The 16,422-nt window shown below is 54.7% G+C and overlaps 7 protein-coding genes across 7 annotated transcripts; 4 read left to right on the top strand and 3 right to left on the bottom strand.

Annotated features, from left to right (window-relative positions):
* Window positions 1-640: 640 nt before the first annotated feature.
* NECHADRAFT_98954 (uncharacterized protein) lies at window positions 641-1,931 on the top strand (the record flags this gene model as incomplete). The annotated part of the gene is made up of 1 exon (XM_003054480.1): window positions 641-1,931. The coding sequence occupies one exon, from the start codon at window positions 641-643 to the stop codon at window positions 1,778-1,780; it is 1,140 nt and encodes a 379-aa protein (XP_003054526.1). The 3' UTR covers window positions 1,781-1,931.
* Window positions 1,932-2,244: 313 nt separating this feature from the next.
* On the top strand, window positions 2,245-3,972 carry NECHADRAFT_98953 (uncharacterized protein; the record flags this gene model as incomplete). Its single annotated transcript, XM_003054479.1, has 3 exons — window positions 2,245-2,306; window positions 2,419-2,446; window positions 2,560-3,972. The coding sequence occupies 3 exons, from the start codon at window positions 2,245-2,247 to the stop codon at window positions 3,763-3,765; spliced, it is 1,296 nt and encodes a 431-aa protein (XP_003054525.1). The 3' UTR covers window positions 3,766-3,972.
* Window positions 3,973-4,991: 1,019 nt separating this feature from the next.
* Window positions 4,992-8,066, top strand: NECHADRAFT_30607 (uncharacterized protein; the record flags this gene model as incomplete). The annotated part of the gene is made up of 1 exon (XM_003054478.1): window positions 4,992-8,066. One exon carries the CDS (start codon window positions 4,992-4,994, stop codon window positions 8,064-8,066), a length of 3,075 nt encoding a protein of 1,024 aa, XP_003054524.1.
* A 305-nt stretch (window positions 8,067-8,371) lies between these two features.
* NECHADRAFT_75333 (uncharacterized protein) lies at window positions 8,372-10,260 on the bottom strand (the record flags this gene model as incomplete). The annotated part of the gene is made up of 2 exons (XM_003053768.1): window positions 8,372-9,880; window positions 10,000-10,260. 2 exons carry the CDS (start codon window positions 10,258-10,260, stop codon window positions 8,372-8,374), a joined length of 1,770 nt encoding a protein of 589 aa, XP_003053814.1.
* Window positions 10,261-10,586: 326 nt separating this feature from the next.
* On the bottom strand, window positions 10,587-12,566 carry NECHADRAFT_30617 (uncharacterized protein; the record flags this gene model as incomplete). The annotated part of the gene is made up of 1 exon (XM_003053767.1): window positions 10,587-12,566. One exon carries the CDS (start codon window positions 12,564-12,566, stop codon window positions 10,587-10,589), a length of 1,980 nt encoding a protein of 659 aa, XP_003053813.1.
* Window positions 12,567-13,006: 440 nt separating this feature from the next.
* Window positions 13,007-14,382, top strand: NECHADRAFT_90368 (uncharacterized protein; the record flags this gene model as incomplete). Its single annotated transcript, XM_003054477.1, has 3 exons — window positions 13,007-13,145; window positions 13,204-13,471; window positions 13,524-14,382. The coding sequence occupies 3 exons, from the start codon at window positions 13,007-13,009 to the stop codon at window positions 14,380-14,382; spliced, it is 1,266 nt and encodes a 421-aa protein (XP_003054523.1).
* Window positions 14,383-14,598: 216 nt separating this feature from the next.
* On the bottom strand, window positions 14,599-15,961 carry NECHADRAFT_75330 (uncharacterized protein; the record flags this gene model as incomplete). The annotated part of the gene is made up of 2 exons (XM_003053766.1): window positions 14,599-15,734; window positions 15,814-15,961. The coding sequence occupies 2 exons, from the start codon at window positions 15,959-15,961 to the stop codon at window positions 14,599-14,601; spliced, it is 1,284 nt and encodes a 427-aa protein (XP_003053812.1).
* Window positions 15,962-16,422: the final 461 nt, after the last annotated feature.

The raw sequence follows: 16,422 nt of genomic DNA, 5'->3' as shown, positions 1-16,422 counted from the left end.
CATGGATTGTCCTTGTTAGATAGTTTGTCAGGCAATTTAAAGTGGCTATGAGGATTCCCTGTCCCCATGCCATGTACACCTCCCACTCGGATTTCAGTAACTGTGACATGGGCTAGATGTATCTACCATGTTAATGGAAAATTGCCTCATACGTAAGTTTGCCTAACACGCTATACGCAAGGCAGTTATTGGTAGCTCAGGCTCTTTGAGGATGCAATGCGCCGCTCGTTTGCGTTTGTCTCTTGGGGGCAGTGTTGTTTGTTCGTCAGCTGGTCACTAATAGCCCAGGTGCCCAGCCGCGAACCAGGCCTGAAGCGGCGTGGTGTTGGATTAAGATGAGTGTGGGAAAAGGTGGCTTAGCCACGACTTTAAAGTGTGTTGGCAATAAATAATTGGTAAATAAATGGTGTCTGTTCGTTTCTTTGTTCTAGGACTCAATTGCTGTTCCTGCTCTTGTTGGTGGTGCTCGTCATCAGTCGCTGCTGCTGTTTCTCAAAAGTGCAAGTGGTTGCATTACATGCAGTCGTGCGCCTGAAACCTTGTTTTAACCTCCTCAACAACCCAGCTCATACCATCATCTCATCTCTTTCATCATCAAGTCAAAACATCAAACAAAACATCACTCCAAATTAACTTGGCCATGTGCTTTGGGAGCAAGAACGAACGCGATAGCGACCCGGCGCCGCGTCCGGTGCAGCGACCTGCGTCGTCGCAGAGCCAGGGAGACGTCAAGAAGAGCAAATATAACCCACAGAACGACCCCAATCACCTGGGAGAGCCAAGTTACACGGCACCTCCAGGCCCACCACCAGACAAGAAGCACGCTGCGGACTTTGCACCTCCTCCAGGGCCACCACCTGGACAATCGTCATCGCAGCAATATGCTCCTCCACCAGGGCCACCTCCAAGTCAACAATATGCTCCTCCTCCTGGACCTCCGCCTGCCTTTGCCGCTCATCCCCAACACGACTGGGAGGTAGCTGTGCCTGATACCTCGCTTTTCCCTCCACCACCGGCCATCTTCAGCGGCTATGATAGATCCCCGACCAGCAATGCTACTGAGGAAGAAGCCATCGCTGGTGAAGACTGGTGCAGGGCCTATCCCATGACACAGCCCATCTACCTGGATCAGATTGGAAAGTCGGCTCTTCAGGCGGGCAACATCCGTCTAATGGAACCCATGGGCTTCAACGGAAAGCTCACCTGGGTCAGCCCCGGACATTGGGAAGGTCGGACCTCAAAGAACTCGCCCGACCGTTGCATCATTGGCTACCCGCCCCTCTACTCTGTCACCGAGCATGATCCCATCCGCCTTGGACAGCCCAAGACCATTTACTACGAGGTCCAAATCACGCGCGATAGTCCAGAGGTCTACGTTGGTCTCGGTTTCACGGCGCTGCCCTACCCTTCCTTCCGGATGCCGGGTTGGCATCGTGGCAGTCTGGCAGTTCACGGCGACGATGGGCACAAGTACGTCAACGATCGTTGGGGTGGCCGTGATTTCACTGAACCGATGCGCCGTGGTGAGACGTACGGTATTGGCATGACCTTCCGCCCCATCGGTGGGCAGAAGCCTCAGGTCGACATCTTCTTCACCCGGAACGGCACCCTAACGGGCGGGTGGGCGCTGCATGAGGAGACGGACGCTGAGCAGGATCTGCCTCTCACGGGCCTGGAAGGCTTCCATGACCTAAGCTGCGCCATCGGAACGTATGATGCCGTCAAGTTCAAGGCGGTCTTTGAACCGTCCGGGTGGATGTATAACCCTCATCAACTGTGAAGTCAATGATGGATTGATGATGGGCTGATGCCATTGATGACTTGTTGTTCACTTTTCCCAGCTTCTCTATGGGAAGAATACCTTTAATCATTAAGTAGACAGACCAAGACACGCGTCCCATTTCTTGATATTCTTGCGGTTTCCTGGTGCTTGGACATGATGCTTGAGCTGCAGCATGAAGCGTGATGTCTGTTGAATTGGTTTAATTCCACCTGTGTCTGTTACTCCATCGGACCTTTCTTTCACCATTATGTTCCAGCTAATAATTCTAAGATATCTGTTCTCAGAGTTATTCTTGGAAACCTGATGAGAGGGTGACAGAGGGTATGGTGGTGAGGAAATGCATATAGCGGGGCGACAAACCCCCCATACTTACAAGCCTAACGTTCAGTGCGCGCCAGGCGAGACCGATGGTGATGGTAACAAACACCCCAATTAAACTTTGGTCATTTCTTCAAACCACCATGGAGGTTGATAGCGATAATGGCCTGCTCGGCAAGGTCGCATCCGGCTGTTCAGTCGAAAAGTGAGCTCAAACTGGGCATGCGACTCTTGAATTTGGATGTCTGACCTTGGATGATAGGGAGGCTTGGCCCGCTTTGCGCAGCGACATTCTCTCAAGACTCGACTCGGTATAGCCTCAGAGCTGCAGTTGTCCACGGCCGTGTATGTACTGACCGACTTCTTTTCAGATCGCGCACAACGACTTTCCGATCCCAAACCTCCCTCCCCCGCCTCCAGCTCCCGAAACCGGTGAAGACAAGCTCGCGTCAACGCAGCCGTCATCACCACCCGGCGACTCATCCCAAGAAGCCAACAAGGAGAATGCGCCGACCGAGTCGCTCCCCGCCACGCAGCCTGTCGAAGGGACTCTCCCAAAGCAGCTCGCCGACATGCTTTTCGACATCACCAGCCACCTCGAGACCTTTGACACCTACCCGCCTCATACGATCCAGCGCCTAGCCGACCTGATCTTGCAGCCTCACGCGCACTACAAGGCGCTGGCGCCTTATCTACATGCCGTCGATCGCACCGTGCAGGTGACCTCGGGGACCAACATCTACCCTCTGCCCCCGCCCATTCCCGACATGTCATCGATGCACCTAAATGGCGAAGACGCAAACGATCCGGCCGTGTCGGTCGCGTGGAGCAATCCCACGACGGCAGCTTTGGGCACAGACGAGGCGCTGGGAGGAGCTCTTCTGACTCCAATCCCGTGGCTAACGAGGCGCAGCCCCGACAGTGGGCAAAACACGCCTGGTGCGCAGATTCACAGCGAAAGCACAGAAACCATCGATGGGCCTAATGGCGTGGGTAGTATCGAAACCGTCTCTGTCAGTGTAAATGGCATTCCATCAACGGGACATGCACGTGGCGTCACGCAGGGCGAGCTGTTGCGACAGGAGCAACGCGCAGGAGTGGTCCCTGTAAGCCAGTTGTCACGAGCCCAAGAGGCTGCCCACGAGGGAGGTCTCACGCTTGGAGAGGAGGAGGAGGAAGAGGAGGAGCAACTTCGGCAGCGCCAACAAGAACAGGAACAGCAGCTACAGCAAGCCCAAGAGGAAGAAGAGGAGACACCACATGCACGAGGACCAGAGGAGATTGGTGTCGACGACACAGGCCCTCAATCTTCAACAACAAGCTACGTGGGCGAAGGTGGTCTAGAAATGCAGGGCATTGACGTTGAGGCTGCTGTTGGGAGAAAACACGATGGAGACGAGCACAAGGCAGATGAGAGCATGGATGCTGATGGAGATGCCGAAGGCGAAAGTGAAGCCAAGAGTCCCAGCGCAGAGAGCGTTGGCACGAAACGTGAGGCTGAACAGGAGCTCGAAGGTGATGCACTAAAGAAGGTCAAGGAGAATGGGGTTGAAGGCGAACTCAAGGACAAGGATGCTACCGAGGCGAATGGGGATGACGAGAAGAAGACGTCAACAGACGAGGCAAAGAAGGATGATGACGGTGACAAGATGGATACGGAATAAGAGAAAAGGTTCACGACGGATGACATGATACCATATGGTCAAAGGAGGGTTTAATGTTGGAGTCTTGGGGGTTATGCAGAGATGCAGGGTATTTTGGTGTCTCTGGCAAGATAGACTCGGCCACTGAGACAATGGATTTCAGGGGGCTTCACATAAGGCGCAAGAGTTTTAAAAAATCAGTCTAGAGAGCCATCCTTTGGCTGACAGATGGAGGCTTGCATGAGTTAACGTCAATCAACGGCCATGGAACGTTGTCAAAAAGATGTGGATGGCCTCGATTGGGCGGGCGTATCGCCGAAAGAGGGCGTTGCCGTGGTGATAGACGCCATGGCCAGTGTTGACCCCAGCTGCCGCATGGACCCGCACCACTAAACAAGGGCCTTGGGGTGGTTTATAGACGATCCAGTCGGTATAACCCTCTTTGTATTTACATTTACTTACTAGACAAGGCTTGCGTTGCTGAAACAAACCCTCTGCAGGCATCCCCCTCCTCTGTGCCACTGACTTAAGGATCCAGGGTTTCTTTTTTTTCAATTTCAATTAACCTACTTGTCAAAGTCTAGTACAAGTCTAGATGAAGCGGGCACCGTCAAAGCTCCCGCAGCAACAACAACAATTACCACAACCACACTCGAGTCTTCACCGTACATCACCATCCACCCCGACTCACCATAAAAGATTGCCCACCGTGGCTCACCAACGCCCAACACGCTCCGACCGGGAGCATAGCCGGATCGCCATGGGCTCGAGCCTACGCGCCGGCGCCGGCAGTCGTGCCAGCGCGAGAGCACCGGGCGTGAGGGCCTCGTCGACCAGATACGGCTCATCCTCGATGGCGGCACGTGCTATCGAACGCAGCGGTGCCGTGTCGCCCTCCGAGTCGGTCACCTCGGTCAACACGGTCGGCACCAAGCGCAAGGAACGCGACTTTGATGCCGACACGGGGGTTGAGACAAACATCACCGTCGTCGTGCGATGCCGCGGCCGTAATGAGCGCGAGGTCCGCGAGAACAGCAACGTCGTCGTTGCTACTGATACCGTCAAGGGAAAGGTTGTCGAGCTGTTAATGGGTCCTAGTGCTTTGAGCAACCGCTCGTACAACTTTGACCGCGTCTTTTCCCAGGCCGCTGACCAGAACATGGTCTTTGACGATACGGTGAAGCCGATTCTTGACGAGGTGAGTTGCCCGCTGTGCTTGCAAGTCAATAACTAATGATTACAACTAGATGCTCTCCGGATACAACTGCACCATCTTTGCCTACGGACAGACTGGCACAGGAAAGACGTATACCATGTCGGGCGACATGACCGAAACTCTGGGCCTTCTCTCAGACGAGGCCGGTATCATTCCCCGTGTTCTTCAGACTCTATTCAACAAACTCGAGCTCGAGGACGCCGAGAGCACAATCAAGTGCTCCTTCATCGAGCTATACAACGAGGAGCTCCGCGACCTGCTCTCGTCCGACGAGAGCGCCAAGCTCAAGATCTACGACGATACCTCGCGGCGGGGTCACACCAGCACCGTGGTTCAGGGCATGGAGGAGAAGCACATCAAGACAGCTGCCGAGGGTGTCAAGGTGCTTCAGGAGGGTAGCTTGAGGCGTCAAGTCGCAGCCACAAAGTGCAACGACCTGAGTTCTCGAAGTCACACTGTCTTTACCATCACCACCTACGTGAGGAAGCCCAACGAGCACGGTGTCGACGCCCTCGTCAGCGCCGGAAAGCTGAACCTGGTCGATTTGGCTGGTAGCGAGAACATTCAGCGATCAGGAGCTGAGAACAAGCGCGCCGCTGAGGCTGGTCTTATCAACAAGTCTCTACTGACTCTCGGCCGAGTCATCAACGCCCTCGTCGACCGCGGTTCTCACATTCCTTACCGAGAGTCCAAGTTGACTCGCCTACTACAAGACTCTCTTGGAGGCAGGACCAAGACCTGTATCATCGCCACCATCTCCCCCGCAAAGAGCAACCTGGAGGAGACAATCTCAACGCTCGACTACGCCTTCCGGGCCAAGAACATCAAGAACAAGCCACAGCTTAACCCCATGATGGAGAAGAAGACGCTACTGAAGGACTTTACCATGGAGATTGAGAAGCTCAAGAGCGAGCTGATCGCTACCCGCCAGCGCAACGGTGTCTACCTCTCCAACGAGACATATGAGGAGATGACAGCTCAAAGCGAGTCGCGCCGCATTGTCAACGAGGAGCAGGCCGCCAAGCTTGAGACTTTGGAGAGCAACCTGCGGAACAAGGTCCAGGAACTCTTCAACCTCCAGTCGACGTTTATGGGTCTCAAGAAAGATCACGAGGGCACCAAGGCCCTGCTGGATGACACCAAGGAGGTACTGGACCAGACCGAGATTGTTCTTTCAGCTACGCGAAAGTCGCTGGCTGAAGAGACCAGGATCAGAAAGGCACATCAGAAGACAGAAGAGAAGCTCACACAAGTTGGCGGAGAGCTCATTAACAAGCTTCATAAGACGGTTCGCGACGTTGGTGGTCTTCACGCCAAGAACAAGCGCAAGTCGGATCTGCAGTCTCTCAACCGCAACACCTGGAGCACATCCCAGGACCAGGTCGTCGATGTCACCTCCATGGTTGAACGACGAATTGAGGAGTTCCACGACGAGCAGCAGGAGCACATTGCGAGCGTTGGAAAGCGAATGGAGGAGTTTGTCGGTGAAGAGCTACAAAAGCTCTCATCAACACAGACATTCCTTGATGAGCACTTCAGCACCTTTGCCGAGTCCAAGAAGCAGCTTCTGGATGGAAAGCAAAAGTCCAAGGAGGATATGGATGAGGTGCTGGAGGAGATCAAGGTGGTCCGCGATACCGTCAAGGACCGGATGGGTGAGAGCCTGCAGTCTATCTCTCACTCTGCTGAGAGGATAGCAGCGGATATGCTGAATGAGATGACGGCTTTCCACGGCCAGGTAAGTTTACTCTCTACGCAAAGGAAGTTATATACTAACTTAAACCAGCTACACAACTCGTACAGCGCGCTTGGAAAGGACTTCAAGTCCATCTTTGAAGACCTTGTTAAGCACATCACAGCCCAGCGAGCCGAGTGTGATAGTCTCCGACGACAGCTTCAGGCTGCGACAAACACCATCGTGCTGCAGAATGCCACCATTTCCACCCGTATCCAGGATGCGTTGGAGGAGGAACGAAGACAGGCCGTTGACGATCGTCAGAAGCTCATGACCCAGATCTCTGCCCTGATTAACACACAAGCCGAGACCCAGGAGGCCCGTCTTCACGATAAGGCTATCCTTATTCAGAAGAGCATGGCCGAGACCAACACAAATCTCGAGAACGCCGTCTCTCACTACGGCGAGGGCATGACCACCTGGGATGTCAAGGAGGGCGAGCTCTTGGACGAGGTCAAGAAGTCTCGCGATCAGCTCAAGACGAAGCTCAAGGATGACTGGACTGCGGCCAACGAGCACAGCAACTCGATCCAGGCCACAGCCAAGTCTGTTCATGCCGAGACGGTCCGCGTCGTGGACGAGCAGATTAAGGATCTTGACGTCCAGATGGAGGCTCTCGACGACTTTGTCACTCGCGCCAAGTCGGAGAATGGTCATCATCACGAAACTCACGGCCAGTCCGTCCAGGCTCTGTCCAACACTGTCGAGGAGTCGTTTGGCAACATCTCTGCTCACTTCAAGTCAACGTTTGACCGTGTCCAGAACCTCGGCGAGGAGATGGAGCTCGACCTTGGTGATCTTCAGGATGGTCTGGAGCCCCTGAAAGATCAACTCTGCCAGCCCCTTGCCAACCTGCGGGAAGACATTTCAGGCACAACTCTTCAAGAGTACCAACCTACGGGTGACACGCCTGCCAAGGTTCAATACCACTACCCAACTGACCTACCTCGCACTGAGCCTCACGATCTCATCATCTCTCGCATCGACGAGATGCCCACACCAACCAAGGACCGTGACAACGACAAGGACACAACCATTGTCTTTGCCGATCTCGACTCTCAAAAGATGATGACGTCTCCTCCCCGTCCTCCACCCCGTGCCTCCAACGCCAGCGCCCCCGACGGTAGCACCCTCGGCATGAGCCTCCGCGAGGTCAACCCAAACCTCACGACGGGCTCCATCAACTTTAACCCGCGGGTGAGCACCATGTCGATGCCTCCCGAGCGCACCATGCCGCTGTTTAAGCGCAGCACGCGAGTGACGCGGAGCGCCAAAAAGACCATCAACATTGACGCCATCGTCGTAGAGGGTGGTGAGAATGCTCTGCCCACGTCGTTTGAGCAGAGGAGAAAGAGCCCAAGGCTTAACTAGGGTGATGAACGCAAGAGTTTGAAATGAATGGCCTTTCGTCTATAGTTGCAATCCCGGTTTCTGGATCTGGAGTTTTGGGGTGTGTTTGTGTGTCTAGTTCTTGGAGCGGTTGAGGGTTTGAACGTTGTAGGGTTATTTGAGTACTTGATACCCTTTGACTTTTTGAGATGACCAAGTAATGATATTCACATTGTTATGTCAGTTTTTATATCGTGATCTTGGTAAAAGTGAACAATGGGTGGTGATATCATACGAACCACCCTGTAGTCTATCAAAGGGATATATCACCACCACCCTACAATCTATCAAGGCGATGCATCATTGTTTACACTCGTCTCACGGCTCCTGTCCCCGTAGAACCTCTTCCTCCTCCTCTGCGTCGTATCTTCTCCCCTCCAACCCCTACCCGGCACGATGGGCCTCAAGAAGCCATCAACATGCACACCACCAGCCACCTCCTCATCACTGTCCATCTCCTCCGTCTGACCCTGATGCACGAGCTCAATATGTCGTCGTAGATTAGCCTTGCGGGTGAAGCCTTGTGCAGCTCGATCACAAGAGGCGACGGGGCAAAAGACGAGTCCACCTGCTGATGCTGACCGGGAACGCGGTGACTTTGGCGGTGCGGGTGATCGTGTGGACCTTCGGCTGCCGAGTGAGTCTGGACTTCGGCTTGAGCGGGCGAGGGATGCTTGTCTGGAGGCAACGCGGCGCTGTACAAGGTCTGCGGCGCCGTCACTCTCATCATCTGCATCTTGGTCTTCGTCTGAGTATGAGAGCCGGATGGACTCCGGACGGTACTCGACACCGCTGATACCTGTCCCTTGAGAGACAGGCACCTCGTTAAGCGTCCTAATCACCATACCCTCCTCAAAGAGGTCAGCACAGCGACGTGCCGTTCTAGCAATGGTCTCGCTCGAGAAGCCGGCCAGTGCAGCTGCCCCAAGCACATCGCTCCAGTCTCGAAGACCCCATCTAGCCCGCTTACGATCCATATAAGTCCCAGAAGCCGAACTAGCAACATCACTATCCGGTCCTTCGGATGCCCCTCGCTTCAAAGACAGAGATCGCTCGCGTTCGATGGCTTCATCACCCTTACGCATCCACTCTTCAAACTCTGCGTCCTTATTCTTGGGTGTCGCCGGCTTCTTCCTGTGAGATTCGCGAGCAACGCGCAAGAGAAACTCTTCCTGCGTTTCTCCGTCACGAGGGACACGAATCTTTCTTGGACGGCCGCGTCTGCTTGGTGTAGCGGGCGTGGGAGGTGCAGAACCGTCCGTGTCGTGGGATGGCATTCGACGACCGCCGCGGGATAGCCTGTGCCCACTTTGGCTGTCGGATTCTTCTTCTGTTGAGGAATCGGACATGTAGCTCATCCCTGCTAGTCGCGAGTTGTGGAGGATGGATAGTGTGGCGTCGAGTTGCGATAGAATATGGCGAACGGATGGTCGTAGTAGTTGGTAGGATAGCTCGTCGTTGGTCGACTCTACCGGCTGGTACGTCTTGCGTCCCCCTCTACTAGCCATTTTGGTTCCCTCAGCATCGACAATCATCTTCTCGCCCTCATCTTCTGTTTCAGGCCTTATGGATGACTCTCTTGATGGGGGTACAGGTGTGTCGTTGCCGCTCTCTTCGATAGAAGGGCGAGGTGCCATGTTGCTCATCCTCTTGCGAAAGCGCCGCTTGGCAGTCCGTAGAATAGTTGCCGAAACCTCCTCTTCTAACTCGGTACTTGGCAGAATTTCTTCTTGTCTGCGAAATGTGAAGCGATCATCCTCGTCAGGTTGGCTGTTGATGAGCCGTTCCTTAGGGACCTGTTTATGCTTCAGAGGCCACGCAGTCCACATCTTTGGCGGTGCCCAAACAGCATCCTGACCGTCTGCCTATATCAAACTGTCAGTTCCGTTCTCTTGAAAAATCGGGTGTGGCTCACCGTCTTGATCATCAGGTCCTGGGCAGATTCCGCATCTCGACTTCTTCGCTTCAACGCAAAGGCATTGTAAAGATGCACAGAAAGATCCTGGTCCTGGAGCTGCTTCATCGACTGCCACAGCAGTCTATCCTCTTCTGTAAGGGTGCGCCATGTAGATTTTGGCCCTGTCCAACGATTTGGTCTGTTCTCGCGTAGGTCCTCAGAGGCGATGGATGCGATCTCGTCGCTGTCTAGCTCCCATGCTGTAGCGCTAGCTTCCATTGTGATAAACTCGAGGGGACGAAATGGTGATAATTAAGATGATGAATAGTACTGAATGATATTTTGGCCTCTCGCATGGTTGAGCCTATTACTCATCTCTCAGATGAAAAGTGTTGGTGTGGTTGTTGTCAGGTTCAAGTTTTACAAGGCAACTTTCATGGTAGAAAAATTATAACAAGGTTCCTTTATCCACCCAGCATAAATCACACTTCACCAATAACCAACTTCACAATAGCTTCTAAAACAAGTCTCTTCTTTTCTTCGCATGCAAATTGAATCTATCCGAATGGTATAAAACATTGAAGCCTTTTTACATTACGTACGCCTTACTTCGCCTTGCCCTTTGCCTTTTCCTTTTCCAGCTTTCTCCTCTTGGCCCGCAGCTTCTGGTCTTCGGCGCTCTTCTTGGTATTCGTGTACACCATCTGCTCGTACAGCTTCCGCTTCTTCTTGCTGAGCATGCCCTTGGCCCGCTCAATGTCCTCGGCCTCCTCGCGCGCTTTCTTGTTCAGCGCCTTGCGAGCCTCCTCCTTGGCCTTGGCCTTGTTGTTGGGCGTCTTGGACTTGACGGCACCGCCAGTGAGCTCAGCCTCTAGCTCTTGTTGTCGCTGCTCGGCATCGTCCTCATCTTCATCCTCCTCTTGCTCGTCTTCGGAGAAGCCGCCAAATTCATCGTCTTCTGCGTCTTCGCCATCCTCCTCTTCGTCTGAGTTGGCCACGTCCATACCCTCGACGGTATCGTCAACCTCACCCTCACCGTCACTCTGAGCCTCGATGGCTTCCTCCTCAGGCTCCTGCTCCTCCAGAGGGATGGTGGGGTCGTATGCGCCCTGGACGCTCTTCACGAAGGGGCTCAGATGGGGAGGCAGAGAAGCGCCAGGAGCATACAGATGAGGCTCCTTCAGCTCGCCGTCATTGACACTGTCCCACACCCATTGGGGCTGGATGTAGGTTCTTCCAGGGACTCGCCGGTTGGCAGCAAGCTTCTGTGAAGTCTGGTTATCCTCATCGTCGCCATCCTCCTCAGTAACGGCCTGGATGGGAGGTCGGTCCACAATCTGGTGGGTAATGGCGGGATCAAGCTCATCAGTAGTGAAAGCACCACCACCGAGCACAGCATCCCAACCAACACGCTTGCAGCCAAACGACTTGAGCAGGAACTCGAGAGGTTGTCGGGGAGTTTCTCGGGAGAGATAGATGGTCAGGTTGGAGAAGAGGTTGTTGGGGTTGTTTCCAGTGTTGGAAGGCTGGGGAAGCACATCGCCACCAGGGGCCGCTGGCTCAAACTTGTCAATCACACCCGCATCCTGGTCCTCACCCTCCACCTGGTTCTCGGTCGCTGATGTCGAATCGTCATCGGCTTCTGTGCCCTTGATCTTCTTGATAACCTTGTTAACGGCAGCCTGGACCTTGGGGTCGGGCTTGTGTTCGGCAGCCTCCAATTGCTTCTGCTGGTGCTCCTCGGCGCCGACCAGGGCCTTGCCCTCAAGAGTGAAGGCGCCAAGCTCGGCGGCGTTCTCGTCCATGACCTGGTCGAACTTGGGAGGGTACTTGAGGCCAAGGGAGGTGTAGAGTCGGAAGTTGATGAAGCCAAGCAGGGTCATGTAGAATTCGATAAAGGTGCCCATGATGCGGAAATCGACATCGCCGACGACGCGCTGGTTAAACTTGTAGGGAACCAGCCAGAGGACATCCTCGCCCTGGATATTGGCCTGGTAGTAGATTCCCTTGATGGACAGGAACGACTTGGTAACGCTCTGCGACACGATCAGGTAGTGTTGGAACTCGAGGCAGAGACGCTCGCAACGGGCAACCATCTTGGCGGGAACCGACGAGGTGGACGGCAAGTTGGCGAACAGGAACAGCATCGACAGGCAGTCGTCGAGGTCTCGCAGGGCGTCCACAAAGGTCGGGTAGCGCTCCCGGATGACATGGTCAAGCGTGTATCGAGGCTTTCCAGTCTTCTCAGGTCGCGCAGCGTTCTTCTCGAGACGGGAGGCATCGGTGACATCGCCGCGGCCGAGAGCGCGGGAGATCTTCTTCTCGAGAACCTTTTGGTCGCGGAACTTTTGCAGAAGCGGCTCATGGAGGAGGTACTGAATATCCTTGGCGTAGTAGAAAGTGGTCGAGCTGGTCGACGACTTGGACACCTTCTTCCTGCTCCGGGGCTCGCGAGGATAGATTCCCTTCCAGATGCACAGCTTTCGGAAGTCGGGCAGGCTGATTTGCAGCTTTCGAATCGCCTGGTTTCGGGTGACGTAGTTCTTGGCCGCGCCGGCCTTGCCCTTCTTCTTTATCCGAGCCATTGTGGTTGTTGGTGATGGCTCTTTTTGCTGGATGGTTGTATCTCGCAGCAGCAGTAGAAGCAGCGGGGCACTTTTTCCTGCTGTGTCCGTCTCTCAACTTTTTTTTTCCATCGCGAAATTTTATGCCTAGAAGCACCGCCTTGGGCGCAAATGGATTAGGTCTAGCGTGGTAATTGCGATCCCCAATTGGCCAGTCTGCTTCTCACCGCCCGGGGCCATGCTCCAGCGCATTCAGGGCCTTGCAGCGTCCATTCAGCGCTCAGCCAAGCAAAGCTCCAGCGGCTCTTCCAGCGGCCCCTCTCCCGCCGGTGGAGGTGGCCCGCCAAGCCTCAACCCGCCAAGTGGCCTCCAACGACACCCGCCTCGATCGCGATACCACACCTCGACGCGATCCCCCCTCCACGACCAGCTCCTCTTCGAGCAATGCAATGCCTGGCATCATGACATTGCGAGGCAAAGCCAGCGTCTACGCCGGCGCTGCTCTGCTCCGGCTCGCCCTCTTCCTCGCCTTTCCCGGCCTCCCCGACCTCCTAACCAGCCGTGTCGAGATCTCGACCCCCGTCACAAGCTTCAAGCGATGTAAGCCCCTCGCTTTCCCGGCGCACTCTAGTCCATGCGCTCACGCGGGTTTTTCCAGTGCAAGAGGGTCTGTTCCTGTACACGAATAACGTTTCTCCTTACGATGGCGGCGTCTTCCATCAGGCGCCGCTGCTACTGCCCTTGTTCTCACTGCTCCCAGACGTCAAGGTCTGGCCCATCTTTACACACCTGCTCTACATCGCCGTAGACCTCCTCAGCGCCGATGCCTTGTACAAGATTGCCAATTCGGGCGAGGCGGCTAGCTCGAAGCTGTTTACATCGCCGCGCCGGGCAAACAAGTTTGTTGGCGCCGCCGTTGCTGCTGCGTAAGGGAGATGTTCTTAGCTGTACTCAACACCAAGACTAACAATGCGACAGCTTCTTGTTCAACCCCTACACCATCGCCACATGTATAGGACGATCAACCGGTGTCTTTACCAACTGCGCCATCCTATATGCCATCGCCAGGGCAATCAAGGGTTCTCCCTTCAACGCCATGATTGCCCTGTCGTTCGCCTCTTACCTATCCATGTACCCCATCCTCCTTCTCCCTCCTCTGATTCTCCTCGCCTTTGATCGCCAGCCCGAGAAGCGCCGAGTTGCATCACTCGCCAGGTTTGCGGCTACCAATGTTCTCATCGTGGTGGGCTGCGTCATCTCACTGCTGGGCATGTCCTTTGTCTTGGCTGGCAACTCATGGGACTTCCTCGCCCGCACATATGGCATCCAATTGACGCTGTCGGACCTCACGCCCAACGTTGGTTTGTGGTGGTACTTCTTCATCGAGATGTTTGACTCGTTCCGAGCCTTCTTCCTCGGCGTCTTCTGGCTTCACCTCGCCTCCTACCCCGCCGCTCTCTCAATCCGTCTACGCCCTCAGCCGTTGGCCGTCTTGGCCATCCTGCTGGGCACATTCTCCATCTTCAAGCCATATCCATCGCTTGCGGACGCGAGTCTTTTCCTATCTGTGGTTCCTTTGTTCCGACACGTCTTCCCCCTGATGCGGTATGCCTTTCTCACGACATCAACGCTCCTCTATGCGACGTTCCTCGGACCGGCTTTCTACCACCTCTGGATCTATTATGGAAGCGGCAACGCAAACTTCTTCTACGCCATCACGCTTGTGTGGAGTTTGGGACAGAGTCTGCTGGTGACCGACCTGACTTTTGCCGTGTTGAGAGATGAGTGGGAGATTGACCGCCCTGAGATGGCAGGCAAGGAGATTCGGCAGATATAGGCCGATATATCAAGAGGCGGAACACTGGTGATGGGTATCTGGTGTAGAATTAAACTCAACTCGAGGGCACAATGTCTTTCGCAGTTAAAACATCTGGACTTCAACAAGCAAGGTCGTCTTGGATCGTTTTGTGTACCACTAAGGCCACTGGAGGCTGTCTATACAGGATAGAGATACAGTAATATTACACTTATATCATATCATAAGATGCCCAGCTTAGTCCACCTCTGTGTCCGTCTCAACGAACCGGGCCTGGTTTGACTGATAAGCCGGGGCAGACCGTGGTGCTTGATAGCTTCCGAAGGCGGAATCCAGCATGGAACCAACTGCACCTAATCGACCCAGCTTGGAGCGATTCCGCTCCGACTGCCACACCTGTATCCTGGAACCAAAAGGCTGCATCGCTCTGTACATGTGGTAGCCATATCCGAGAGCCGCACTTGTTGCAATGAGGCTCATGGCCAACATCAAGGTCATCCCGTCTACACCTTTGATGCTCTCCTCAGCTCTTCTCCTTACTTCAGTAGCATAGTGGTCGCCGAGGCCTGGGACGTTGTACATGATACTGTCGAGAGTGCGAGCGCCAACACGAAGAGCTGTATCATGGCCAGATTCAACCCATGGAAGAGGGCCCTGCTCCCCCAGACCTCTTGACTTGATGTCGTCCACAAACTTGGACAACCTAGGTGTCTTCTGCTCAAGCCAATCCTTCAGGAAAGACCGCGGCACTGGAGCGTCTCGCATCAATGCAAGGTAGCCAAATGCTAAGCAGTCCAGAGATGAAGGGCTAGCACTCTCAAAGAAGCCAAAGGCCTTCTCAGAATCTCCTTTCAGGTAGTCGTCAAGCACTGAGAGGCAGTCTTCAGCCAGTCCGTATAGCCGAATCAGCACCGCTTGCTCAGGGGTCATCTCCTCGTGAATCGTCTTCTTAGTACGCGCAGGGATGTGCCTTCGAAACGCTTCAGGGAGAGCATCCCGGCCTGAAGATAGGTGCAGGCCACCATTGGGATCAAAATCAGTGTCCATGTCTGCGAAGCCGAGATGTTCAACACGTTTCACGGCTTCTGCCCGGATCAGCGGTGGAACGGTCCATGTCAACGGGAATGGTAGGAGAGAGCTAAACGCAGGACGAGTAGTAGCAGCCCAGTTTGCAGCAGAGACGTAGAGCGAGAGGTCCAGCAAGGGGGCAGCGTGGGCGGTCAAGAATGCACCGTACGCGATGCGATCCGCCTGCTGAATAGGCGTCAAGCCAGCGTCCAGGTTGTCGCCGAGGGACTTTGAAGCCAGGTAGTCGACGATGGGCGCATAGCCGCTCATCCAGACGCCCTCATGGTGGAGTGCGGGGAGAGTATCTGGGGTTCAAACGGTTAACAGACAAGGTTCAAACCCGAGCAGGGATGATGGGGGTGAAGGAAAAATCGTGAATCATACTAGATGGGCTGATGGACGGGTCGTTGCTGGGGATCAGGCGCCAGGCTGAGGCGGGGAGGCTGATGTGAAGGTATGTGATTATGGCGAGGCACTCCGGATCAATGGACGGCAGGTCAAACGCCGAGCCCCAGACGTGGAGGTCCAACATGACTTGACGACGGGACGGGATGATGAGGCTATCGCAAAGACGTCATACGCTTAGACAGTGAGCGATTAGGCAAGACGCGCGGTAAGCTTTCTGATGCAGGCGCTCGGGCATGCAGGAAACGGCTCAAGATAATCCTGCAGCGTATCGCCGAGACGGATGTCCGGTGTAAGTAATGGTCAGTCGAGATCCTTGAAGCTTCAAGACGCCAGCCTTGTCGCCCTCCAGCGGCAGCCCAAGACCCGCCCCCATGTCAAAGCCCGGGCGTAAGCCACAGCGCGTAACCACGTGACCTGTCATGGAGCCACTGTGACTGACAGCCAGCCTGAGCCTCTCGTAACTAGGCGTCGTTGCAAGCATCATCAACCAGCTCATGATGATCTAGAGAAAGCATCTCATTGTCACGATCTTGTTTGAGGAGGGAACCAACACACTGTTCGTCCGTACCCCCTGTGGCAACATGG

Source organism: Fusarium vanettenii (genome assembly GCF_000151355.1).
Source record: "Fusarium vanettenii 77-13-4 chromosome 1 genomic scaffold NECHAsca_1_chr1_3_0, whole genome shotgun sequence".
In the NCBI taxonomy this organism is placed as follows: Eukaryota; Fungi; Ascomycota; class Sordariomycetes; order Hypocreales; family Nectriaceae; genus Fusarium; species Fusarium vanettenii.
The sequence above is the reverse complement of the archived record's forward strand: the minus strand, read 5'-3'. Positions and strand labels throughout refer to the sequence as shown.